This window comes from Toxorhynchites rutilus, chromosome 1, assembly GCF_029784135.1.
Source record: "Toxorhynchites rutilus septentrionalis strain SRP chromosome 1, ASM2978413v1, whole genome shotgun sequence".
Taxonomy (NCBI): Eukaryota; Metazoa; Arthropoda; class Insecta; order Diptera; family Culicidae; genus Toxorhynchites; species Toxorhynchites rutilus.
The window spans coordinates 139,851,341-139,879,232 of record NC_073744.1 but is presented as its reverse complement, the minus strand read 5'-3'; the positions used below and the strand labels follow the sequence as shown (position 1 = coordinate 139,879,232).

Below are 27,892 nucleotides of genomic sequence, written 5' to 3'. Positions count from 1 at the left end.
CATACATTGGTGGCTTGAAACTACTAGCAATAAAAACCTTTCTCATCATTTTGCGCTATTCTCAAAAGAAACGCTTCTGTTAATATTACTGGCCTCGAAAAGAGTTGCATTACTTTCTCATGCTCGAGAGAAGCGCAGCTGTCACCCTTAGTGGAGGAAGTGTTGCTACTGGTAAGCAAAACCTCATCACATACAAAATTCCAGAACATTTACTTTCTTGATTACTAAACAAGAGAAATAAACTCTTTTTGTTAATAACAACCTCGAAAACAGTAGCAATGCTTCATAATGATCAATATTAGCGCAAATGTAATCCTAGTTGAAGGCAGTTTTGCGACTGGCACGCGAACCCAAATAACTTATAATATTTCAGTAAGACATTCAAGATGCTTGGTATTCCCAAATAATTTTTTGGCACACAACCTTAACGTCTGCTTCGCCATAACGTAATTTTAATGCATTGATGCATTCTCAAAGGCACCAACGAAGCCCTTATGAAGACGGTAAATAAACTGCTTAGAAAAAGACTGAATTATGCCACACAACTTGTACTCTGCTGTAACACCTATCGATGCGAATTCGCTGATGAGTTTGTCAAGAGCGACCGCCTTCACCACCAGCGGGGGGAGCTTGATTTTGGTTGCTGCCTGGGCGTTTACATTTTCGACCGACGCGCCGAAATCGCCTACTTCGCTGTTGTTCGGTGCGGTGTCACATTCGCGAAGGCTCGGTTCAGTGCGAGCGCTTTTCACTGCACCAACACCGCGAGCATCATTAGATGACGCTTACCTCGAAGTTTTACTGCCCCTGGCAATGCGTTCGTTTTTTGCAGGGCTCGAGATTGCATTCCTCTTCTTCTTATTCATCACACACTACGCGAAGCGTCCAGTTTATTACGCGGAAAAACACACACGATACGAATAAAGCGAAAAACAGAAAAACCAAACGACGATATCCAAGTTGGATTACCACTGGTGGGGTCCAATCTTAGATCGAAGCGCAGCGAAAGCAAAGTGAACTGGATTGCTCAACAGTCCGATGCCGAATGAAAGTGTGTCTTAGCGAGATCCACTGTTTATACTCTAGGCAAGTATTCCCCTTCATTCTTCTTCTTTTCCTTTGTTCACGGAGACTTCAAATCCTACGATTTCCCCTCCGTTGGTCGTCGATAAGTTGCGCGTTATTGATAGCTCTGTTCGGGAAAGCACTCAAATGGACAGAACAAATGTATGGGAAAATAGAAACACTTGAAGTTTTCATGAATTTTAACCATTTACTAACCAGGGGATTCTAATGTATGGCATATTAAACAAATCTTACGGAATTTCCGATTCGTTTAGTAATCCGTTCACGACAAAAATAGTTATTAACGTTAACTTTATTTCATAAAAACGTGACCTGTTTTCTGATTTGACACCCATAATGAAAGACGTAGTTCTACGTCAAAAAGGCGCTATATCGGTTATTTCAAGAGATAGAGAAAAACTTTGTTCTACAAAGATGTCTCAAATAGTTGGAGCTACAACGTTATCGAACTATGTTTACCTCTATCCATAAAGATAAGAAAATTAGCTTTTTTTAGCTTCGACAATTTTGGTCACCCTATTTTTGACAACATAAAAACGAGCGCTCTATCATGAGTAACAACTTTGTCTAAGACATTTTTTGTCTATAATAATAACTGTCAAGCTCTAAATGATAATTTCCACTTGAATGCATCTCCTGGACCATTGTACAGTGGTAAGTGCTGGTCGATTTCTACATATCCAAAACTTCATGAACCAAGCTTAGATATTTGGTAGTATTTTGCAATATTAGTAACACCGCTGCGATACATTAACGATTTCGTTTTGCCGTTATATAGTTTTAGCTGTGTGAAAATGTTTGATTTTGTGCCAACAAATCGTCGTTTGTGGTAAATGTTGATTTTATTATTTCATTCGGAGAAAACGGCAACTGAAACGCATCGAGAGCTTCAAAGACCGTCGCGTGAAAGAATGCTAAAAACCTCCAAATGCGCTGAATTGGAGTCATTTGCTCGATAAGGATCCGTGCCAAACGTAAGAAGAGCTTTCTTCAACATTAGAACTTATTCGCCAAGCAGTTTTCGAATAACTGTATGTGTTGGAAATTATTGAAAAGCAAAGTACTGAGATTCCTTATGATTTCAAGCCCAGGAACGCTGAGCGTCGTTTTCAAATCTACATTTCCAGCTGCAAAAAGGAAGGGTATTCTTCTTCGCATCGTGACGAGTGATGAAAAATTAATTCAGTACAGGAACCCATAGAAAATAATGTTTAGTGAGACGAGGTCAGTGTTATTTGTTATGAGCTGTTGAAACAATGACTGCGGAACGGTATCGAATTCAGTTGATGTGATTGAGACAAGCACTGCGCGAAAAACGACCATTGAACGAGCGTAGGCACGAAAAAGTCATTCTACAAAATGACAACGGCATCACGTCTACATGCACTTGAATGAGAATGGCAAAGATTTGATTAAAAATGAAAGTGATGATGTTGCTTCACCTGTTATGCATTGATATAAGCGCCTTGGTACTTATTAAAATTGGTGGCAAAAATGCGCAAAGGAGAGGAAATTTAGAGCATCTGAATACTCCCAAATCAGACTCAATAGTTGTGAGCTACGATAAATGTTTTATTCGGCGGTTCAATTGGATGAAAAGCCTTCCGATCACAATCGAAAAGCATTGAATCATTCCAACCTCGTTCAAATTTTAATTTGCGTTCATGAACCTACTAATTAACGGCATTGGTACCGTCCATCCCAATTTGCGAAATATCTTTTTTTCGTGTAATCTGGCGATTTTTGGCTCCCGTTGCAGATTAAGGCTTTCGGATATCGGTTAAAAAGGGTAGAGTCGATGATTTTTGGTTTTTCCATCTCTCTGTCTGTCTGTCTCTCGCTCCACATGTTATACAGTGCTTTTTATTGAATAATCTTCCAACAAATGATCCACTTCTAATTTGCGTCTACCTCTTCACAGTCTCTCCACAATCCATTCGCAAGCCGTACAATTTTGCACGAGTTCTCGGCACTCGAAATCGATGCTTCCGATTCGCGACCGGCCGACGTAATTGGATTTGCAAAATATTCGCTTGCATGCATATTTGATTTTAGTGCTTCGCATTTTGGGCTTTTTGTTTGGCTTTTTTTTGGGGATATAAAGTCTCAATTGATTGGTATGATTACATGTTTGCTTGGGTTTACCTAAAAGGTAAGATTTTTTTTGTTTGTTTCATAATTCTCGTAGCTCAAATCTTAGCCTGCCAAACTTTTGGCGATTTTCAACTAAGTGTATATAGGTTTGTTCCGCTTTTTTGATATAACTGTTTTTCTCTGTCATCTTTTAACTAGTAAACTCAACTAGCGAAAACTATTTTCAAATTTCTTCTCCTCGTTTACACCCTTAGTTAGAGTATAAGTCTTCAGTGTGCTTCTTATGTTATTCTTCTTTCTCTTTTTTGTGGATTCCACAGAATTGCATAGACATCATTTTGGTTTGTTTTGATTTTTTTTTGTCTATCTGCTAATTGGATATAGTGTTTAGCTTTGCTATTACCTTTCGATAAATGTGTGTGTATCTGTTTTTCGATAGTTTAAACAATGTACATAAAGCTCTTCAAATTTAGTTTTGTTTTCACCAATGTAACGATTCTTGCCGCTCACTATATTTTCTCGAATTTTTTGTCTCTTTGTCAATAATGTACATTTTTCCTAATTGTGTTTCATTTTATCTAGCAAATAAACTTATCGTGGTCAATGTCTCCATTGAAGCAATGCAGTTCTGTATCATACAATTTGATCAATTTTGGTAGCTTCACATGCTGTCGTGAAGCAACGATTTACAAAAAAAAATAAATAAATAATAAAGTCATTTAGTTTACTTTAGACTGCCTTTTTCGAATGCATCTCAATGGAGTGTGTTGAACAATTGTTCAGATTTGAGTATTTTATCTATACAAAAATGATAAAAAAAAACAAGCGAACATATCCTTAGTTCTTGTTGTTTCGTCATTTCTATTATGGCCAACCGAACTGCTGTTGATTATGAACAAATTATTTTTTGTGCTTATTTTCGAAGGACATGCTGTTCGGGTTATGACGGGTTTACCCCTGATACCCTGCAGAGTGTCCAATATCACCGTTGCAAATAGATAGAAAAGCTATACATCGGCTCTATGAGGCTGAGCTCGGTCCTGACAGCGACAGCTGGAGTGGTGCTCAGAGTCTCTTCAAATTCAGCAAACCTTTATTAAATTTTAAGCTTGCCACGGTATCGCGAGTGGCATCATCGTGATCTCTCTCTCTCTCTCTCTCTCTGACGGTATTCTTGTAATGAATTTCCACGGTACAGCCAACTAGCAAACTCGTGATTTTCCATCTCGAAGTGCACCAGGCAGCGGTATTGTATCACTGGCAGGAGTAGCCCCATCATTCTCCGTCACAAACCTCGTTAGGTCACATCGTCCACACACACCCTCGCAAACCGGACGCTTAGGGCTGGCATGAGATAGCTGCACTCCGCGGTGACAGTTTTGGCATTTTAAATTTCCCCGTTCACTGAGCTTAAAATTTCAAATTTTAATTTAATTTGAACGAAATGAGACAGAGTGATTTTCTGGGTATGGTTTGCTGGCGGAGTTCTCGCGCGGGACAACGATGATAGATTTGAGGGGAGCCGTGATTTGAGCGTATGTGAAAGATGTTAATGTTTTGTTATGTTTTCACCCCAAGTAGTCAGATTTCGATTCTTCGTATGAATGTTCACAAAATTTTGAACTCGATATGTTATGATATAAATAAATAAGCTGTTAACAATAGTCGTGTCAAATTGTAGGACTATGTTGACGTAGGACTACGTCTTTGATTTCTATATAGGGGGGTCACTAGGGTGCCAATGAAAATGGTCATCTCTAATTTCAAAAAGTTTCTCATAAAAAATGTTCACCACCTAGAAAAACACCTCATGCCAAATATTAGCTCAAATTATTCAACTTAAGGGAGAGTGGCGTAAAACGGTCAAAGTTTGAGTTTTTTGAAAATCGAAAAATCACCCAAGGAAATCTGGGTTTTTGAAAAAAAATTTTTTGATATCAAGTGTCTTAAAATTGAATGAAACGAGATCTAGTGTCATCTCGAAATATTTTTTTTTTTCAAAAATCGACACTCTGGGACTTTTCGGTTTTTTTTCGGAATACGAAACGAAACGTATGGTTTTGGGTACCAATAAAAATAGTTATCTCGATTTTTCATTCGGAACTTGCTGCGAAATGTTGATGCAGCACAATAAAGCTGAGGAATAAAATGCATTTTCCTCTCTCTCTGTCTCTCTTTTTGACTTGCTATTTTGAACCGCGTCTGCATCTACGTTCCCAGAAATTCATACTTGTTTCGGCAACATTAAAAAAATAACAGTGATTTTATGAGGATTGCATTATCTTTCCTTGATTCGGCGTTTCTTCTAAAGCCTGTCTACGTTAAATTTCGGACACTTTTCTTTCAGTGTAGTTTATTAAATATTTCACTAATCAATGAAATATTTCACATGACAGCTGAAACCCTTCTCTTTATTTCGAGTCCAACATGTTTACATTCTTCTTCAGTTTGGTAAAATGGCGTTGGGTCAAGTGGAAATACACAAACGCATTTTGCGCGAACGGCAGCAAAATCCAACACTGTCGGTACGCGATCTCGCCAAAAAGCTAAAACTGCCGAAGAGGACCGTGTTTAGTGGGTGCCAATCGTTTGACCAGCACTTAACTGTGGATCGGAAGGTTAGAAGCGGAACAAATCGAAAAGTATGCTCCCGACAGATGGACCGAAAGGTGGTTGCCATTATTGAGAAACATCCCAACCTTTCAGTTAGAAATGTGGCTCGAAAGGTTGGAAAATCAAAATAATTTGTACAAAAAGTGAAGCAGAGGCATGGACTGAAGGCGTACACAGTGAAAAAGGTGCCCAATCGTGATGATTAACAAAATTTCACTGCAAAAAGCCGTGCTAAGGTGCTCTACACGAAAACTTCAAACAGCTTCCGGGTCGCGCTTTTTATACTGCAATGCGAAGGAATGCCGTAGCCGAGTGTTTCCGGACCAAGAAGCAGTCTAAATTCCCCAAAAAGTACTTGGTTTGGCAGGCCACATGCAGTTGTGGCCGAAAGTCCAAATCTTTCGTCTCTACCGGCACTATCAACAAAGAGGTCTACGAGAAGGAATGTCTCCAGAAGCGGTTGCTACCATTCATAAGAAGCCACGACTTTCCCGCGTTGTTTTGTCCAGATTTGGCCTCTTGTCACTATGCAAAATCCATCCTGGAATGGTATAATGCACGTGAGGTCAAATATGTGGCAAAAACTGCAAATCCAGCGAACTGTCCAGAACTTCGCCCAGTGGAAAAATACTGAGCTCTGATTAATCGAAAACTATTCGAAACTAAGAAGAAAGCGAATGGCATTAATGATTTCAAGAGGTGGAAAAGCGCCGCCGCCTGCATATCTTAGGATACTGTACGGAACCTAATGGCAGATGTTCCCAAGAAAGTCTGTGAATTTTACAGACAACGTCATTAACATCGAAGTAAGCTTTCCTTGTTTTAGATATAAGTCTATTTTACTGAGATCAATAATCGGTTTTGTTGTATTACGTGAATTTTTGTTTTACTGGTATCATCTTGATATCAGAAATTTAACGTGGACAGGCTTTATAACAATTTTTGTTTAATTATATTGTTCAATTATAAATAATAATAATATGGGGGAAATAGATTCGAGTAATTTTGGTTACGGGTATTGTTAGTTCATTGTTCAATAGGTATTTTTGTGAAAGCAATAATTTTCTTTAGTATTGTACATATGTTTATGTGTCCGTCGTTGCGATTGATGTTCTATGAGGCCGTGTAGAGAATAAATGGGTTCAACTTAAGATATTGTTTAGATAGCAACCCTTGGTCTTTAATCAGAATTGTAATTCTGAGTTGTACAGTGAAAGAGTCGACATCGTGTTTCATTTTCTGTAGTGACGACATCACAGGCGAATTCATGGAGTATATCAATTGTTCGATTGATTTCTGAGAAATTCTCTTGATTGCCTTTTCAGGTTTCCTCAATACCGAGACGATTGACTTTGAAGGTGTTCTCAAGGTTACATTTTCAGGTTTCCTAACGCCATCAGGATAGGAGTTCGATTTGAAGTATGCGCGACGAATAACGAAGATAACTCTCCGACGTCGCGACTGAATGTCTATAAAGCGTAGGCGCGATGGATAAAGGAACATATGGCATATGGCCCTCAACCATGACTAACGGTGTAGTCATGGTGCTGCAACCATTCCAGATATTGCAGAATTATTTCGTAAACAATTTAGCAGCGTTTTCAGTAACGAACGAACAAACAGCCAGGACGTAGCAGCTGCATCTCGCAACGTTCCCTTCTCATCCTTCTCAAGTGGTCCGTTTGCTATTACGAGAGAAATGGTTATCTCAGCCGGGAGTCAACTGAAAAGTGAGGCATCTTCCTTGGAATGACGTCCACAACTTGCCCAGCTACAAAAGTCGTTGCATGTTAATACACTTGGAATCACTTGAGGCGAGACGTAACATCACGATGGCATGCTTCATTGGTGACCCGCTTCAAGGTAACATCGACTGTACTTCGCTGTTAAGCTGTCTTAACATAAACATCCGCCGCCGTAATTTACGCTCTCACGTTTTCTTATGCGTCCATCCCTCGCGAACAAATTATGGATTTAACGAGCCCATGCGAAGGATGTGCCGTGTCTTCAACAGATACTACGATGTGTTTGACTTTAATGTTTCACGTTGTAGAAATAAGAGTTGTTTCCGTCGAGTTTTTAATTAATATGTGTAGTGTCGTAATTTTCATGTCATTGGGATAACCATTGTATCTGTTGGCAAATGAATAAATATAAATATATGGCAGATTCAATTGATTTTAGAGGAGTTATCTCGGGTACTTTCTAAGGTTTCCCACAGTTAGCTCTCCACCGTCGCTATTGGATTTCGTTGAATAATAGAACATATAGTCGGTCCAGTTATTTTCCTCATGTTTTCCTTCTCAGGTAACCTAAATATAATATCTGTGGTGTGTTGTAATCACATCACTTACCTCAGTGAATCCTGAATATTACTTCTTCCCACTAACAACTATCTCTCCCATGATAAACGCTAGGGAACCAATATAGAGGCAACCCATCTGGCCTTCAGGCGGCGAATATTATACTAACATTCCATCCTTTACCCTGGTGACTGTAAGGACGTGGCCAGCGTCATTATTGACTATTGAAAGCTCGAATCATCGAAACTTGCACAATGAGAATGATTTGCTACTCCCAAATGTCACCGGGTGTGTTCTTTGTGCAATTTCGCTGGTTCAGGTCCATCAAGGAGTGCAACTACGAAATGTACAGTCTAACCAAGCTCAAGTTCAAGCTCAAGTAGTCCTACGTCAAACTTCCATCTGTGCCTCTAGGCTCAGACCCTTTTACTTTTTTTCATTCCTGTATCTAGTGCCGAAGGGCTGTAGTACAACCAAATACTTGTACTAAAGAGTACTCAATTGTTAAATTTGTATAATATCCGTTCTGGCCAATAACTTCCTAGTTCTACGTAAACAATGCGGTAGAGTCTCGGACACCACCCTTATGGTTTTTAATGGAAAAAATTGAATTCACGCTGCATTCAAATTCTTCGGGAAAAAAGTTAATGGCTTTGAATTTTTTAAAGAAATTTTGAATGTGTGGGTAGTGTTGCTCCTTCAAAAATAATGGTGTGCAAGTTGGCTTAACAAATTCCAGCGTAGTCATTAAAGCCTTGAAGATTATCTTCTCTGGCGACGAATTGAAAATAATTTCCGTACATGATAGATTTAACTTAGTATGAAACTGCTGATTTCAGCCAAATGAATATCAGCTGTTGTTAACTTCTAACCTGAGGCTGCTATGTGCGGTTGGGTTTTGCAGTTGCCGGATGCCTTAATCGGAAATACCTTATGAAATTCCCGATGTCGCAAATGACTTGACGGTAGCTAAAACCATTCGTTGTATCCATTCTGCATATGCCGTTGCTACCGTCTCGCCAAATAAAATTTATTTTGAACTTAAATTCACTGCCAGAACGAATATCGTTTCGGATGTGATGAATATCAATTTGTTGCTTTTGATATCCAAAGTATAAATAACAGCGAAGTTATGAACCCCACTTAATGTCGCATTCATTCATTATAGCAAATTTGCTCATGCAACAGCGATATGAACAAAATGAACTCGTTTGTTATTGTCATCAATATAATGAGGGCAGTGTGTTTCAAGCTGAAAAAAGTCATTTACACTGGAACAAAATCATATTCGTTTCTCGTGAATATTTGTTGATATTCTAAGACACTGCCTCAGGCACATTAATTTTGAAGTCCGTGTTGGGGAAACACATTTTGGTGTGAACACCAATGCATGTGTTTCCACCAATGCATGTTCTTTCCTCTTCACCTCTTCTTGCATGTATTTGCAAAGCGGAGGTGCGTGAGGAACCCTGGAGGTGCGAAAAAAATAAAGATGCTCATGTTTGCGAGAGAAATAGGTACTTTTAAGTAACCGGCTAAGGAAAAGGCTACCTTGAGAACCCATTCCACTAATTCAGAGACTTGCAAACTTTCCAACCAGCCTAGTGATATGTAGAGCCAGAGAAAATATCGTTTTTAACTGAATTTCAAACGCTCGGCAAGTTTTGGCCGAGATACAAGGTATTGAACAAAGCTCGAAGAATTCAGCTGGTTCTAACACTTTTTTGTAGCTTCGGGGTCTTTGGAGCCGGAATGCGGCACGTCCGCTTATTGAGCGAATGACTGTGTGTTGGAATCTCAATGAATATTTGTAATATTACAAAATTACATTCATCCCACACTTGCTTGTTACGTGTCCAACTGTCCCACTGTGTGGCTCACTTGAGCAGTGGATCGTATGGATTTCTCTTACGCTAGATGGCTATAAGTTTCCCACATATATTCAAAATATATCACATTAACGATTCGATCCAGTTACAAATGACCCTAAACAAAAAAAAAACGAGGGGTTGGGGAACTAGCCAAAGGTAACCTTGAGGTCACCATAAATGAAAACGATAAAACATTGTTTCGCAGCATGTTACAACGACAATTTAGTAGAATATTTCGGTATTACACTGAAGTCTCCATGTGTACATGGAATATACAAAAATAATGCGACTAGAAAGATTTTACCAACGTTCATTCAGTTGTTTTCGAAAAATATGCTTATTTAAATAGATGTAATACGAGGGTCGTCCGAAAAATAAGTTTCAGTGCCTCAGAAATCGCGAAAAAATAAAGTTAGGACAAAAAACAAGGTGTTTTTCGTAATTTTATTTTTTATTTTTCTACATAATCGCCGTAACGCTATGAAAAATGCCTCGAACCATTTTTCATAGCGTGGCACGAGTTTTTCGATTCCGAGCGCGAAGTGCGTAACGTCCAACTTTTTGAAGTACGATATAGCTGCGTCACGAATTTCTTCAGTGTAATCGAATCGTTGACCGCCGAATGCCTGTTTCAACACCTTACTATTGTGAAGTTTTGCACCCTTTAAGAACCGCGATTAAGTACAAAAGGCCAGATTTATTGACGAAAGGAGTGTTCCTCATCCACGATAATGCGCGGCCCCATTCTGCTCGCGTAACTCAAGAGCAATTGAAAAAATTCAAATGGACTGTGTTCGAGCATCCTCCTTACTCCCCAGACCTCGCCCCTAGCGACTAGCACTTATTCCCGGTGATGAAACAGGCGTTCGGCGGTCAACTATTCGATAACACTGAAGAAATTCGTGACGCAGTTACATCGTACTACAAAATGTTGAACGCTACGCACTTCGCGCTCGAAATAGAAAAACTCGTGCCACGCTATGAAAAATGCCTCGAACGTTACGGCGATTATGTAGAAAAATAGAAAATAAAACGTAGATTACGAAAATTACCTTGTTTTTTGTCCTAACTTTATTTTTCCGCGATTTCTAAGGCACTGTAACTTATTTTTTGAACGACCCTCGTAAATTTGAAGCCGATGAGTTGGTCTTTCTCGGAAAAATATAAATATTTATAATTTTTGGATCACCCTCAAATGGAAATAGGTGACCGAATGAAAAAAAATAATAAAAATACGGGTCTCATGTTTTGCGATAAGAAACCCACTTTATCGGTTTGGCACGGAATGGCTTTATTACTAGATAATTATTGACAGACGCATGAACATATGGCCTGGCGTTGTCATGTTTATTATTATTTTATTCCGTTCCGCACGTCTTTCCTACGGATCCATGCTCAAATGTATTAGGAGGCTATAGTAATATATCGAGCTAAGCTAACCAAATAATATTATCTTCGATTATAACCTTTGAAGTGTTTGACATGTTGTAGTGAAATGGGTTAAAAGCATCAGACTCGTACAATAGCGCTTGAAGAAGTGAAAAGTAATTTTAATTTATTGTTCAATCTTGGGACATTTTGATCAGATATCAGTTAGCTGTTTGTGTGAAACGGGAAGTGGTTTCCAGCGGGAAATGAATATTTCAAAGACCTTCCAGTATAGCATTTCAGTAAACTTAATCCTTTTGTAAGAGACATATTGAGAACAAATTTCTATCGAAAAAACTCGGGTGTTCTTGATGACGAAACTTAAGAAATTCAGGTCTAAATTAGATTAAAACTAAACTGTAATTCTATAAAATAAACCCTGGAGTTCTGTCACTCGCATAGGCCTCATGGAAATTACTACTTGTGTTGTAATTTATATCATAAAAAACGCTTGAATTAACTAAAATACTTGCACTCGCAAAAAAAACACACACACACAAACATACGCCACCCGTGACACCTGTCCTTATTACGGATATAAGTTCCTCCAACGCGTTTAACCTAGTTCTCGCGTTAGCACGTCCTTTTTTCGCAGCGCTTGCGAAAACGCGAAAATGCACCATCCGTATGATGTGTCATATGAGTGACATGCAACCCTTGGCTTGGAACTTCCAACGCGCGTCATTCGAGCCGTCAGGTTACAGCATTACAATGGCATGATAACAACGGTGAGGACATTGCTTCAGATTGTGTTCTAAATTTTGCTCTGCTGAACGTGTCCGGTAAACTGGTAGCGAGCAAAGCTCGCTAACATCGTATGGTCAAAGGGTATTGCCTATTGCTTTTGATGATGATCAGAATTGGCGCACCCTGAGTTTTGCGGAAGGTGCGTGAGAAAAGTATAATTATGACAAGTTTGTAACGTGCCACCAGAACCATCATAGTCGGATGAAACAAGTCGTGAAAGTGAAATCATTCAAGAGAATCAATGTAAGCTTTCACCGTCCGGATAATCGATTCAGCAGTTGTTAATCTCATCAAATAATTAAGATGACAATCTGCGTCAAACCCCCATACAGTGATCCGTCTTGCCGGCAGTAGCGAATTGGGGAGGGGCGGAAAACCACAAGATAAACTCTTTTTCCCTGAGAGTTGATTTAATTTCCCATCTCCCAAACAACTTGCTCGCGGAAGTGTTCGAGGAAAAGACACACTCACACACATTCATACACACACAAAGCGCTACTTAGTTCGCAAATGGTGGTGGCGGTGGTGGATAATGGGTGAAGCCACGGAAACCGTCAAACGACACCTTTGCAATAGACCAGAAACTCTGGTAGCTCGTTAGACCAGACGTTTCGCTTCTGTGGCGGATTCTGCGAGGAGTGGGAAATTCATACAAAGGAAACTTCATCATTTCTCTATCCTTCCTGCTTGCCTTCGCTCATCCCCCCTCACCATCGAGGCACGATGATGATACACCTCGAGAGGAGTTCTGTCAGAGTCAGTGTGGTGTGTTGGTGCCGACACGGGGTGCTGCGGCGCGGGGTGGGGGAAGCATGGGAGATCAAGGAAGGCAATATTAAATGGCACAATATGATATGATAATTATATTTTAATTATGGAACCATTATCATTGAGTCGAGCTTTTGGTTCAGCCGAGGAGAACAGGAAGTTTGCAAGTGATTTTCCGTCCTTATGTAGTGTTGTGGCGAGTGGAACCGGGTCGGGAAAGTTGAACATACAGCTCCTGTATCGTAATTAGTGAAAGGGGGAAATGTCGTTTTTTGGAATTAGGAGGTTTTCAATATTCTTCGAAAACGAATTTCAATTGTGGGGATCACAATCGAAACTGGCAAACAGAGCACAGATCGAGAGGAGAGAGTTTGCTAAAACGCAATGAAGATTCCGGGACAGAAGAAGAAATATTATCTGCTCACTTAACACTTCATTTACTCGCCGTTCTTTCCTGCCGTGGAAAGGCCACATTTTTTCCCGTCTCAGGGATGAGGCCATCCCAGAGCAAAGAAAAAAAAACAGGCGACCTTCTGCTGCTCTTACTCACTCGCATCCCAATTTCAACGTCGACTCCATAAGAATTGAATAAAAATTTCCCCCAAAATGAGATAAAACGCAAGAAAATTATCTCCTGAACCACAAAATAACAAAAGGCGAGAGCGATTGCCGGTTCAGTGGCAAGATTTATACATGCCACGGTTGGGATGAAAAAAAACGGACCGTAAACCCGTTGGCGCCAAACTACTGGGAAGTAGCGTGCGCTGTAATGAATACCCACGAGAACAAGGAAAAAAAAGTTAAAAAAGAACAACGGAAGACGATAGAAAAGGGATAGTTCTGCTAACACCCGGAGGATTCTTTTTTATCCAATGGTTTCTGTCGGGACGAAATCAGAAGTCCTTTTTAGAATCCTTCGCTCGATGCTCGGCTCCCTGTGATTGGAACGATCGGAACTATTCCTATTATGTCCTGACGTTCTTTGTTCGGTTTACGATGATTTGGGGAAGTTAGTGATTCGTTTTTGTTTTTTGTTTTCTATTAGTCTAAGTTAATGCGTATATGTTTTGACGTAGGACTACGTCTTTCATTTTTGTACCGGGATGTAAGTTTAAATTTTCGAAAACGAGAGAGTGACGCTGTACTGCAAGGTTCTGAACGTTAATACATTTTTACCGGCAGATTGAAGTGGTATAATAATCACTTCATTCTAAAGATAAAATGTCAAAGAGTTATATGAGTGTCACTTATTGGTCCAAAAAATCGTTTCAATAGCTTAAAAACTGCTTTTGAAATCATAACAACCTAGCTCATTGATGATGATTGCTTTTGTGGTGATCGGAATGTATTTTAGAACACGGACCGAAAACCAGGGCAGCAAAGTAGAACAACTAAAATTGATTTGATACTTTTATTGTCATACGACTTTGTTATTGATTTCTATATCCATATTACTCAAAATCGTTATTGCGATATATGTTGTGTTATACCCCAATAGATAGGAAATTTATCCAGCATTCTTTTTGCTTGAAACACGAAAAGAAAATATAAAAATGAGTAAGTTTTTTCGATTGCATTAACCACTCACTTTCCTCCCTGACGCAACGAGCAATCTTTTTCCCTACAATACGGCGTTAGCTCACAATGTGAGTCGATTACGATTACGATTACGAGTTATTCTCCTTTTTTTGGACAAACAGGCATTTATAAGTAGGCAGAGTCAATGGAGGGATGATCTTGGAAGATGGATGGCCCAATTCACGTCTTTATCGTGTAGGACTTGCCACTAACAATTTATGTAATTGTGGTCCAGGATGTCACAATATTGAACATGTTGTTTGGTTATGTGAGAAATGCAATTAGTTAATTTAACTGACTGCTGATTTAGAATTCTAAAAATACTAACGGTACAGATTCTGTACGGTACAGGGTATAGATTTTCGTCAAAAAAAAAAAACAGATTGGTTTCGCATGTGAAATTTCTTGCATTTGAACAACGCAAAATTAAGGTACATGATGACTTTTATCCCGCAGTTTCGCTTGGTGCTGATGATCATTAGAGCATTTGCAATGCAATAACTGATCAGTTTCATAAGGATGATATTCGTTGTGTTAGAGGCGTTTCCAGGGTTCTACGATGGAAATATACATAATCTGGAGAATGAATGCCGTACTCTAAAGATAAATTACTCCGTAAGGAAATTACAGTTTCAGAAAATGATCATGTGCAGGATTGGTGGACCAAAATTGAATCTCTTAAAATAATTGACGGTTGGCTTGCATTTTCGGCGCTTCGATGACTTGTTTGTAACGTTATCACTATCACTCACTCCTCGGCAATTTTTTTTCTGAATATAATCAGAACAAAAATAAGCTTCGGAATCGGGTCAGTAACGATACGATGAACGCTATTTTGAGATCAAAGGATTCGTTATAAGCAAAATCAAACACACGAATGACTTGCAAATGTAAATGTAATATTTGTAGTAAATAAATGAGTATTTTACCATTCTAATAAAATAGATTTTTGAGAAAGATTTTAAACCCCTCTAGTACAGATTAAAAAGTGGCAACACTGGTCACGATCTTAATATTATGTTCCCCATATATGTCTTCCTTAGAAGCTCGCTTCACTTCCTCGAATGCACTTGCCCTTTCCCTTTCCTATACACAAGCAGAACTTATCACCCAATGAGATTAGTTCACTACAGCAGCTACACGAACTTCCCAAGAGAGCTCCCGTGGTCAAAGGATACTTAGTATACATCATCTGGTTATCCCTACAAAAAATGTTCCGGACAACGTGGCAACGAATATATAATATTGAACTCCCGGCCCCGTCAGGCTAACGCCATATGTGCCTTTATAAAATATATATTTTGGAAGAAAAACGTGGCAACGAAGGAGAAAATGCCATTTTCATACATAATACATTTCTGTAGTCATAGATTTATTTGACTTGGGTTTATATTTATGTAACGGGTGTTCCGATAGGGACGCTACAAAAGTAGCCCGATAGGAACAGCAAACGACGCCATATTTTTTCCCGCTCTCTTGACATTTCTCTTCAGCAAGGTTTGCCATTCCATAATGGTTAGATATACGACCCAACAACGAGTCGAGATTCTTGAAATTTACTACCGAAATTCGGAGTCAATGGCCTCAACTTTGAGAGCGCTACGTCAAATTTATGGTCGTCATAATCATCCTGCCAGATCAACAATTGAGCGTCTAGTGGAAAATTTGAATCCACAGGCACAGTACAAAATGTTCCCGTGCCAGTGATACAAAGAAGTGCCCATAGTGTCGAGAATATTGCTGTCGCTAGTGTATCAATTGAGGACGACCCAAATCAGTGTCTCACACGTCGTTCTCAAGCGTTGGGCATCTCTGTGACGTCGTTGTGGCGAATTTTGCACAAAACCTTGGCCTACATCCTTACAAGATCAAATTGACGCCTGAACTGAAGCCGCTTGATCACCAGAAGCGTCGTATTTTCGTAAATTGGGCTGAGCAACAACTTGAAAATGATCCGGATTTTCATCGAAAAATCATCTTCAGCGATGAGGCTCATTTCGGGCTGAATGGCTTCGTCAATAAGCAAAATATGTGTTATTGGTCAGGCAGCAATCCACACGTGCTCCATGAGTCATCATTGCATCCCGAAAAAATTATAGGAGGTTGTGTCCATGATACGACCGCATTGTTGACGTAGAACTACGCTGTTAATTTATATAAGTCGCTTGTTTATACCTTCGGATATTATTCTATAATGCTGTGAAACTTTAGTAACAACTGCTTAGTAGAATCATCTCTGAAATGGTTTTTTCATTGTAGACTCAGTTGACGATAATTGATTGATGATTCATTCTTGCCCTCGCTAAACAATACACTAGCTGATCGTATGTCACAATTTATTTCATGTTAATGCATTGAAAATTTACCTCGAACTCTATTCCGGAGGCCTTTTCCGAAATTGACATAGACTCGGCTACAGTCGATTATATACATGTTGCACCAGCACCATTATTCCATATCTTATAACTACATCAATATATCTTTGGCACCGCATGAAAACAACAACAATGACAACATTTGCAAGTATGAAATATCATGCTACATGTTATTTAGTATTGCCTCAAAGGAATCGCACCTCTAGACATCGTTCGTACAACGTAAACCAAGCGCCAAACAAACGTTCACCATAGCATGCATACAGAGCCATACATTGGTGGCTTGAAACTACTAGGAATATAAACACATTTCATCATTTTGCGCTATTCTCAAAAAAAAAGTCACAGGAGGGTTGTGTCCGTGACACGGCCGCATAATTGACGTAGGATTCCGTTAGATTATCTGTTGATTTTGGATAATTACATCGTTAAACTCTTTGATAATGATTAGGTTGACCTGAAAAGGGCCGTTTTGTTTGGTTGTTGGGTATTGTTTGTTCATTACACCAGTGTTTAACGGGTGATGATGACAGAAGGATGATAAACAGTCGTTGGATGGTGCGTATCAGATAAAGGATACCGAAGTGGAACGAGATATGATGAGAACCACCCTCTATGATCCTAGACGAGATGCCTCTTGTGATATGTATTGATGAAATAAAGAAAAAAAATTCACCAATGTAATATAAGATAATTATTAATACCGAACACAATTATCAATTTTTCTTATCAGTAAAAACATGTTACTTTAATATAGCGAAAATATATCTGAAATGGGAAAGGTAATTTTCTTTTATAATTTTTACTTTCTGATTGTTTATTCAACCCAATGCGAATTTTAATTGGACTAACAATACCTAATACTATATGTACTATATGTAGTGAGACTCTATGTTGTACGGGAAAGGGTTAACACAACGGCTATCGTATACAATTTTACACCTACCCTTGTGCTAAATTTTTCACAATACACGATCGGACATTGATATGGAGTTTCACGAAGCAACCAACATTAAAGTTCCAAATTTAAATTTTATTTGCTAGAATTATTCGTATCACTCTTCTTACTTGCAATATAAAAATGCCCCCGACTTTCATGTATTTGCAATGCCGATTTCCATCAGGCAGCTTGGTTTTGATGTCTCTGTTTGGGAACACATCTCGGCGGGAGCAAAAGCTCCCCCTACTTTCATGTATTTGCAATGCTGATTTCCCCTAGGCAGCTTGGTTTTGATGTCTCTGTTAGGGAACCGCCGCATGTGTCGTCAATTTCGACCAATCAGAAGTGAGTATTTCCGTTAGGATAGGGGTTGAGATTTTTCAATTGTTTGATAGTTAGTTTAATGATATATATTATTTTATTCAATATAAAAAAATTGTTATGGAGTGCCGAAATCGATTGACGCAAAAATTTCATCAATCCATCATGAAATGACTGAGCAATAAGCGTTTGAAATTGGACAATTTTCGCGATGTGCTCGATTCTCGATTTTCAATTTGTACCCCAATATGTTCCCGAAAGACGTAATCCTACGTCAAAAACGCTTCTGTTAATATTACTGACCTCGAAAAGAGTGGCATTGCTTTCTCATGCTCGAGAAAAACGCAGCTGTCACCCTTAGTGGAGGAAGTTTTGCTACAGGCAAGCGAAACCTTATCACATACAAAATTCCATAGAATTTACTTTCTTGGTGACTAAACAAGCGAAATAAACTCTTTTTGTTAATAACAACCTCGAAAACAGTAGCAATGCTTCATTATGATTAATATTAGCGCAAATGCAATCCTAGTTGAAGGCAGTTTTACGACTGGCACGCGAACCCAAATAACTTATAACATGCCAGTAAGACATTCAAAATGTTTGGTATTCCCCAGATAAATTTTTGGCACACAACCTTAACGTCTGCTTCGCCATAACGTCAGTTTAATGCATTGATGCATTCTCAAAGGCACCAACGAAGCCCTTATGATGACGGAAAACAAACAATGTTAACTGCTTGGAAAAAGACTGAATTATGCCACACAGCTTGTACTCTGCTCTAACACCCATCGATGTGAATTCGCTGATGAGTTTGTCAAGAGCGACCGCCTTCACCACCAGCGGGGGAGCTTGATTTTGGTTGCTGCATGGGTAACGGCGTTTACATTTTCGACCGACGCGCCGAAATCGCCTACTTCGCTGTTGTTCGATGCGGTGTCACACTCGCGAAGGCTCGGTTCAGTGCAAGCGCTTTTTACTGCACTAACATCGCGTGCATCATTAGATGACGCTTGCCTCGAAATTTTATTGCCCCTGGCAATGCATTGCGCATATACGAATAACGCGAAAAATGAACAGAAAAATCAAACGACGATATCCAAGTTGGATTACCACTGGTGGGGTCCAATCTTAGATCGAAGCGCTGCGAAAGTGAAGTGAACTGGATTGCTCAACAGTCCGATGCCAAATGAAAGTTTGCCTCAGCGAGATCCACTGTTTATACTCTAGGCAAGTATTCCCCTTCATTCTTCTACTTTTCCTTTGTTCATGGAGACTTTTAATCCTACGATTTACCCTCCGTTGATCGTCGATAAGTTGCTCGTTATTGACAGCTCTGTTCGGGAAAGCACACAAATGGAAAGAACAAATGTATGGGTAAATGGAAACGCTTAAAGTTTTCATGAATTTTAACCATTTACAAACCAGGGGATTCTAATGTATAGCATATAAAACAAATCTTACGGAATTTCCGATTCGTTTAGTATGTAAATCGCCAAAATCCTTTCGCGGCAAAAATAGTTAACGTTTACTTTATTTAATAAAAACGTGACCTGTTTTCTGATTTGACACCCTTAATGAAAGACGTAGTTCTACGTCAAAAAATACGGTTTGGTGCGGTTTATGGTCCGGCGGCGTCATTGGGCCGTACTTCTTCTGTGATGATTAAGACCGGCACGTGACTGTGAATGGGAATCGCTACCGCTCAATGATAACCGAATATTTTTGGCCCGAATCGGATGATATGGACTTGAACAATATGTGGTTTCAACAGGACGGCGTCATAAGCCACAAAGCGAATTTAACAATCGATTTATTGAAAACCAAGTTTGGTGAGCGTGTTATCTCACGAAATGGCCCAGTCAATTGGCCGCCTCGGTCGTGCGATTTGACGCCGTTAGACTATTTCCTGTGCTCCCTTGGCCGAGTGGTTAGCGTCATAACTAACATGCCGTGTGTTCGGGTTCGATTCCCGTTCTGGTCGGGGGAATTTTTCGTCAAAAAAATTTTCTCCGACTTGCACTGTGTTCACGCGTATTCTAGAGCTTGCCACTCCTAATGCATTCAAGGCGTGTTATTTGGCATAGAAATCTCAACTAAGTACTAATAAAAATGACGCAAGTAATACTACGTTGAGACGGCGAAGTTCCTCTAGGAACGTTAGTGCCATTGAAGAAGAAGAAAGAAGAAGAAGAAGAAGAAGACTATTTCCTGTGGGGCTACGCCAAGTCTATAGTCTATGCCAACAAGCCAACGACGATTGGTGAACATCGTACGAATATCGAACGTGAAATTACAGCAATATCGGCCGATATATGCTTGAAACCGTCGGAAATTGAGTTCAGCGTCTGGACTTCTGCAAGCGTGCCCGTGGTGACCATGCAAAAGAAATCGAGTTCCATACATAATGGCATCAAATGTATATTCACATGAATAAAGAATTTCATTGATATCCAAAACCGTTTTTGTTTTTTTTTTGAAATACTATTGCAGCGCTCTTATTGAAAAACCCGATATTTCCTGTGCATTCGTAGACTCGCAGTATATAGTTGGTTGAGATTCATCGTATCCGTGAGTAATCAACTGAGTATTTTAAAAGAAGGCTGATAGTTTCGATTACAACAAAATATAATACGTCATTGATGAGCGACATTTCGTGTTCATATGTACACAAATGTACATCCGAAGTTAATAATTAGCACATTGTTTGGCATCCTCAAATATTACATTAAATGAGCTTAAAAGTCTCATAAAATGTGTTATCCACCCATACTGGTACAGCATTTACTCACGCGAGAGGCGAGTTTGTGGATATTATTAATGCTATAGCAATATAAAAGTTTTCTGTCAAAGATGATACCTTTTCTGCCAACACTAATTTGGGTGTAGAGTAGCGATATTCGAACCGCGGCCTGCGGGCCACATGTGGCCCGGCGAGTTTTTCTAGTTGGCCCACCTGTTGTTATAAACCTGTATAACGAAAACCTAAGAAATCATTACCCATTTTTTTTAACGTGGGTCTACGTCTTTCAGTAATGGTGCTATATCAGGAAACAGGACACGTTTTCATGAAATAGAAAATGCGACGAAGCGTTCTTTCTACGGACAATGTGGAGGGTGAATAAAATTGCAATTTAAGTTCTGCACCTTTTTCAATTTATCGAGTATAAACGAGTTTTTGGCGATCTAATAACATTTACGACTTATCAGACATGTAGCTAGCCATCAGACGACAGCGAAGTTTTCCAAGTTTCTTTTCTCAAGGCCGAGTGTCTAGTTTAGTTTTCCAAATTGGCCTTTTTCAATGCCAGAGGGGAATGGACTGAGATATTTTAAAGCCTTTACAATTCATACCATGATCATGATTGTTCAAGTCATAGTCTTGCTCCAGCGAGCAGACAGCAGTCTTTTTCCATGCTGATGTAGGACACAGCTGCTTTGCTCGATACAAAGTAACAATGGAAGAAAGTTATCGCACACAGTGTATTTTTCTTTCGGTGGAGCACCTCGTTGATCTCCATGCTGTCTGGTAGAGAGTGCTTCCGTATTTTTGCACCAAATAATTTCTGCATTTTCTGGAGTGTATGTTTAAAATGCATTCTAAAATATTATCCAAAGCAATCAGAAGTGAATTGTTTTTATAATGTTTTGCTCGAAGAGAGCTTCTATGAATTTAGGAGTGTTTGGATTCATTGGTTCAATGATGATGATGTTTTGAATTATAGAGTCTTTCTCAGACGTTCAGTTCACTCACCTCTAGCCCTAAAAAAGTCCAATTCAGAAAAATAAACTAAACAATTGGAAAGTCTCGCTGCCGCTGCCATCTGGTCTTTTACGATAGCGACTTTTTGGTGACTTTTTCCGATCTATCAATTAATTTTCATGAATTCGAGCATTGTTTCCGTGTTAAAAGGGGTGTCAACGTGCAGCGAATTTCAAGCCGGATGTGTAGGAAGCTTTTTTTTAGTGGTGAAAGCTGCGTGGAAAATGATAGTGAAAATTTGTTCCACACACCCTATTCTGTTCAGACTTTCTGTTGCCGTTCGAGTGTTACACCGCTAGAAATATAGTACAGTGCGGACTCGATTATATACAGTCTTCGATTTCTTTTCACTGTAATCGAATCCTGTATATAATCGAGTCGAAAAAAAAACATTTTTTTATAAGTTTTTTTTGCATATATTTTTCGTTTATTGAAAATAAAAGAAGAATTTGATTTTTGATTCATCCCCTAAAAATCAGAAAACGCCTTTCTCACATGAAAAAAATATTTTGACGTAGGACTCTGATTTCTGTATTTCTATATTTCTATATACACTCTACGAAAAATGTAACGTATATTAAGAGTTTTCAAATGCATATTACGTAGAATCGATCTTACGATATATGTTATAATATATACCATTAGACGGAAAATTTATCCAGCATTTTTTTCGCCTGAGACATCGACAGTCGAAATAATATAACAAGTGAGCAGTTTAACAAATAGAAGAGGTATGTTTTGCGAGCGGAGGCGAAGGTAAATCATCTATTAAGCATTCTTTCTTCCAACTTCGTTCCCATGAATGTTGTATGTAACATAAAATTGCGTGCAATAATTATTTCTATCTTGCAAGTTAGCTAGATGTTAAAATAATCAGATGCAAGATTTCATGCATCACACAAACTTCATGCAAGATTTCATCAAAACAACGAGAAAAGTGTCCCCTGTCAGTGATCTACCATTCCACCCTGTTATTTTTCCCACTGATATTCATTAATAATTTTCAGTTAGACAGTTGAATTTCCTGCCAGAAGCTTATTGTCTTTCAAACCGTTTGAGGGTTATGAGTACATACAACAAACGGCCCTAGTCAGGGCTACTATTTAGAGTTTCAAAAGAGTTAAACTAACAGATTTTTAATGAAAAATAAAAATGAAATGAAAAAATGAAAAAAATTACATTTAAAATAACCATGTGTTCAGAACAATCACAGTCCTACATCAAACTTCCGTCCGTACCCCTAGGCTCAGACCCTTCTACTTTTTTTTCCAGAATTTCTCAGAAGGTGAAAGATGATCAAATTTTATGAAAAAAAATCCTTTTACGCATATGTTTGAATTTCAACAATGACAGAGTTATAGAACTTTTTTTTGTTTCGGACTCTGTTGCCTCAAACTAGACTGAAAAGTACACTGCGTAAGCCAATTCTGTTGCCTTTATTTGAAAGATGGGAAAATTTAGTACAGGATAAAGCAATGAAGCATCTAAATTAGTGGATTGAAATAACTATTTTGGAAGTGAAAATTTCAAAGTTAGTAATTTTTAACGTGCGATTATTAATTTTATCCCAAAAAAGCATATTCAACTTTATTGTTTCTATTAACTAAATTAAAGTTCTCAAGCCACTCTACAATTTGTTCTTTGACACTCATCTTTCTTAATTTCGCTGCAATATCGATATAAACAATTCCTGGTGAAAATTCAAGCAAAACCATCAAAAATCACGATTCTCACCCCACTGTAGCCACTTGAATTCCACCTTAACGTTCAAAGATTACATTTTTTCTTGAAACAAGTCATATTTGAAATGAAAAAAAAAAGTCACGGGAGAGTTGTGTCCGAGACACGACCGCATAGTTGACGTAGGATTCCGTTAGACTATCTGTTGATTTTGGATATGTTTGAAGGATTACATCGTTAAACTCTTTGATAATGATTTGGTGGTCCTGAAAAGGGCCGTTTTGTTTGGTTGTTGGATATTGTATGTTAACTCCACCAGTGTTTACCGAGTGATGATGACAGAAGGATGGTAAACAGTCGTTGGATGGTGCGTATCAGATAAAATATACCGAAGTGGAAAGAGATATGATGAAAACCGCCCTCTGTGATCCTAGACGAGATGCCTCCTGTGATATGTATGGATGAAATAAAGAAAAAAAAACTCACCAATGTAATATATGATAATTACCAATACCGAACACTATTATCATTTTTTCTCATCAGTAAAAACACGTTACTTTAATATAGAGAAAACATATCTGAAATAGAAAAGGTAATTGTTTTGTTTTAAATTTTTAATTTCTGAGTGTTTATTCAACCCAATGCGAATTTTGATTGGACTAACAACACCTAATACTATGTGTAGAGCATATGGGAAATCACTTTTTGTAATATTTTTTCACTTTTGCAATTTTTCTCGCCGTATAAACTTCCTTTGGGTGAATATGAACACAACAAAACAGACAGCTTAAACCAAACGAACTGTTCTCGGGCTCACCTTGGGTTTTAATTTTAATGTTAATGAATCGTTTCATATATCAAGTCATTTTCAACACAACTGCGCCCATATACAATTTTACACTTACACTTGTGCTAAATTTCTCACAATAAACGATCGGTCATTGATATAAAATTTCACGAAACAACCCCCGACTTGCATATATTTGCAATGCCGATTTTCCCCAGGCAGCTTGGTTTAGATGTCTCTGTTAGGGAACACATTTCGGTAGGAACAAAAGTTCCCTCTACTTTCATGTATTTGCAATGTCGATTTCCCCCAGGCAGCTTGATTTTGATGTTTCTGTTAGGGAACACATTTCGGTGGGAACAAAAGCTCCCCTACTTTTATGTATTTGCAATGCCGATTTCCCCCAGGCAGCTTGGTTTTGATGTCTCTGTTAGGGACCCGCCGTATGTGTCGTCAATTTCGACCAATCAGTAGTGGATATTTTCATTAGGATAGAGGATGAGAATTTTCAATTGTCCGATAGTTAGTTTCATGACATATACAATTTTATTCAATATAAAAAATTGTTATGAAGTGCCGAAATCGATTGACGCAAGAATTTCATCAATCCATCATGAAATGACTGAGCAATAAGCATTTGAAATTGGACAATATTCACGATGTACTCGATTTTCGATTTTCAATGTGTACCCCAATATATTCCCGAAAGACGTAATCCTACGTCAAATTTTTTTCGAAAAACAGGAAGTGGGTTATACCTATGGTATAACCGCAAGGGTGACGTAGGACTATCGTTGATTTAGAGATGATTTGTTTGAAGTTGAATCTGAATTCATTCTGAATGAATGAATATTTGGGGGACTTCGAAAACGAGAGCGTTACGTTGGAGGCACAAGGTTTTATGCATCCAATATTGGATACGGAAATATCCTACTGATGGGGAAGAATAATCTTCAGAAGCTATCCTGTTAATTGCGATTGATTGAAAAATCACAAAACCAAATGTATTTGGTCACAGTGTTACATGGATAGAAAACATTCAAATAAACTCTTTCACATGAATGTATTTTTAAATTCCCAGAGATTATTTTCCGGATCTTTCTCGATGCTGAATGGCATCCAAACGGAGAGAATTCCGCGCGTGTATGTGTGTGTGTAGCGGCTGCTTCGAGATTTTCCCGGGGAACCGTTTGTGGCATCACTCTTCTCCTGATGGATTTCCTTCTGGCCTAAGGTGCACAAACAGGCTCTTGGTGACACCGTTCATCCGCGCTTTCATTATAAACGAAGAGCTTCACCACAACAGCGACAACATGCTCCAATCGCTGTTCAATTTGAACTGAGTGAATTTCCGAGCGGCGCTCGCTTATATACCGATTGGTGATTTCAATAGCCTGTTTTGAAAGCAATTTTAAGACTATTGAAACAAGTTTTTGGATCAGAAAGTAACAAGTACAGAACGCGTAGACATTTTATCTTTCGAATGAAGTTTTTATCATACCATTTCGTTCAGTTGTTTAGGAGCTATTAACGCTCAAAATCTCGGTCTCCGGCGTAACACTTTCGTTTTCGAAACTTTGGTTTTACACCCCGGTATAGAAATGAAAGACGTAGTCCTACGTCAAAATCTGTATATAAAAAGTCTGTATATAATCGAGTCCGACCTGTATTACTAAGAGATACTGAAAAACTACTTGGATATTCAGTTAGTTCAGTGTTTCATTGTCGCTCAGTAATTAACAGTACATGTTAATACTTAGGGTTAAATTGAAAATTGGCTTTGTATTGCTTCACAAGTCGTCAGTGCTACCAAATGTTTGTACTGAAGAGTTTAATTCTTGAATTTTTATAATGTTTGTTTTCTGCCGTTTATAATTTTGCCGTTCTACATTAAAAATGCGGTCGTGTTCTTCTTTATTTTTTTTTTGCGTCCCGGGACATGTTGTATTGTGAAGTATTGTAAAAACGAATTGTTTTGATTGCAGAATTACAATACCATTCATCCGGAAGAATTCATTTAACAACTATTTCTTCATTTTCTTCTAAAATGGCACTAACGTTCCTAGAGGAACTTCGCCGTCTCGACGTAGTAATACATGCGTCATTTTTGTTAGTATTTAGTTAAGATTTCTATGCCAAATGACACGCCTTGAATGCATTCTGAGTGGCAAGCACCAGAATACGCGTGACCACAGTGCAAGTCTGAGAAAATTTCTTGGACGAAAAATTCCCCCGACCAGAATGGGAAGCGAACCCGAACCCCCGACATGTTAGGTGTGACGCTAACCACTCGGCTACGGGAGCCACAACAACGATTTCTAGAAATCGAATGAAAGTCTCTTGACTTTGGTCCTTTGTATGAAACTAAGTTCCGTGGTATGTTATTCTTAGACTCACTACATCCACTCCGATCGAAGAAGAAAATCAATGTTGCGACCAAGATTTAGTTGGTGCATTATCCGTTGATTCTAAATAACAGCAGCAGTTCGGTTGGCTTTCCATAGATTCGTCTGTATAATATGGGGAACATGTTTCAGATAAATATTTGTTCGAAAGCGTATCTCTTTCCAGGCATGCAGTAACAATAATACGACCATTGGCCTATGTCTAGAATAACACAAAACGTAAACCTTTTTTTTTTTGGCCTTTTGTTGTCGCCTTTCCCTCGATGCGCATATCTCATCGAAGCCCCATCGCTAATTATATTCGCAATATACATCCAATATACAGCATAGCCCGTTCATGCTGGAGTCTCCATCTCCATGCCATATTGTGTGTCCCCTGAAGATATCTTCTACTCTAAATACCATACTATAAACTCCGATAACAAAAAATGGAAACGAACATTAGTCATCCCTTGTTGTTCTAAATTTTAGAGCAGATTCTGTCCCCTGTTGCACCTAAATAGAATGTTGTTAGCCTAAGAGTTTACTACAATAATAGCAACATGCGTTCCCCCGTTCAATACTAATGCCTCTGGCGATAGAACGCATACCAGCTGCCTCCCAACAGCCCTAGTGCCATCCGCAAGACCAGACAAGAGCCAAGGGACGCTCGAGTTGTCGCCCCACTGCCCTCTAGGCTACCGTCCGCCCCTCGGACCGACGGTATGACAAACGGTTTTCTCGTGGCGATGTCATTCATCAGCGATATCAGATTTTTATTGTTACCGTTGCCGTTGCTACCGCTGCTTATGGGCACCCCGTTTCCACCGTTGTTCCGCCCGTTGACACCGTGGGAATGGTCGAGCAGACCGACCGACGACCGGGCCGTTGGTCTTCCACCGTGGGCCGACTGGTGGCTGTGGTGCGGAAGCTGTATCGTGTCGATGATCTCGTCGAAATCCTCCGCCGATCCGCCCAGGTTTTGCTCCTCGTCGTCCGGTGGATAGTACAGCCTAGGTTTCCCCGATTTGTCGCTACCGCCGGGTTTGACGATGTCGTTTTGGTCCGATGTGCCGTACTTGGGTGAGTAGATTTTGCGGTTTGGTCCTGGGATTTCTGGAATTGGAATTGTTTGTAGGAAATGGATTACGATCAGT

At 39.1% G+C, this 27,892-nt stretch overlaps 1 protein-coding gene across 4 annotated transcripts in view; it reads right to left on the bottom strand.

Annotated features, from left to right (window-relative positions):
• Positions 1 to 2,906: 2,906 nt before the first annotated feature.
• The window catches only part of LOC129761730 (lachesin), a 320,135-nt gene continuing 295,149 nt past the window's right edge, over positions 2,907 to 27,892 (bottom strand). For all 4 annotated transcript variants that reach the window (XM_055759483.1, XM_055759475.1, XM_055759499.1 and 1 more), the window contains exon 10: positions 2,907 to 27,851. In XM_055759483.1, the coding sequence (XP_055615458.1) occupies positions 27,319 to 27,851 (533 nt within the window). In that variant the 3' untranslated portion in view covers positions 2,907 to 27,318. The remainder of the gene's footprint in view (positions 27,852 to 27,892) is intronic.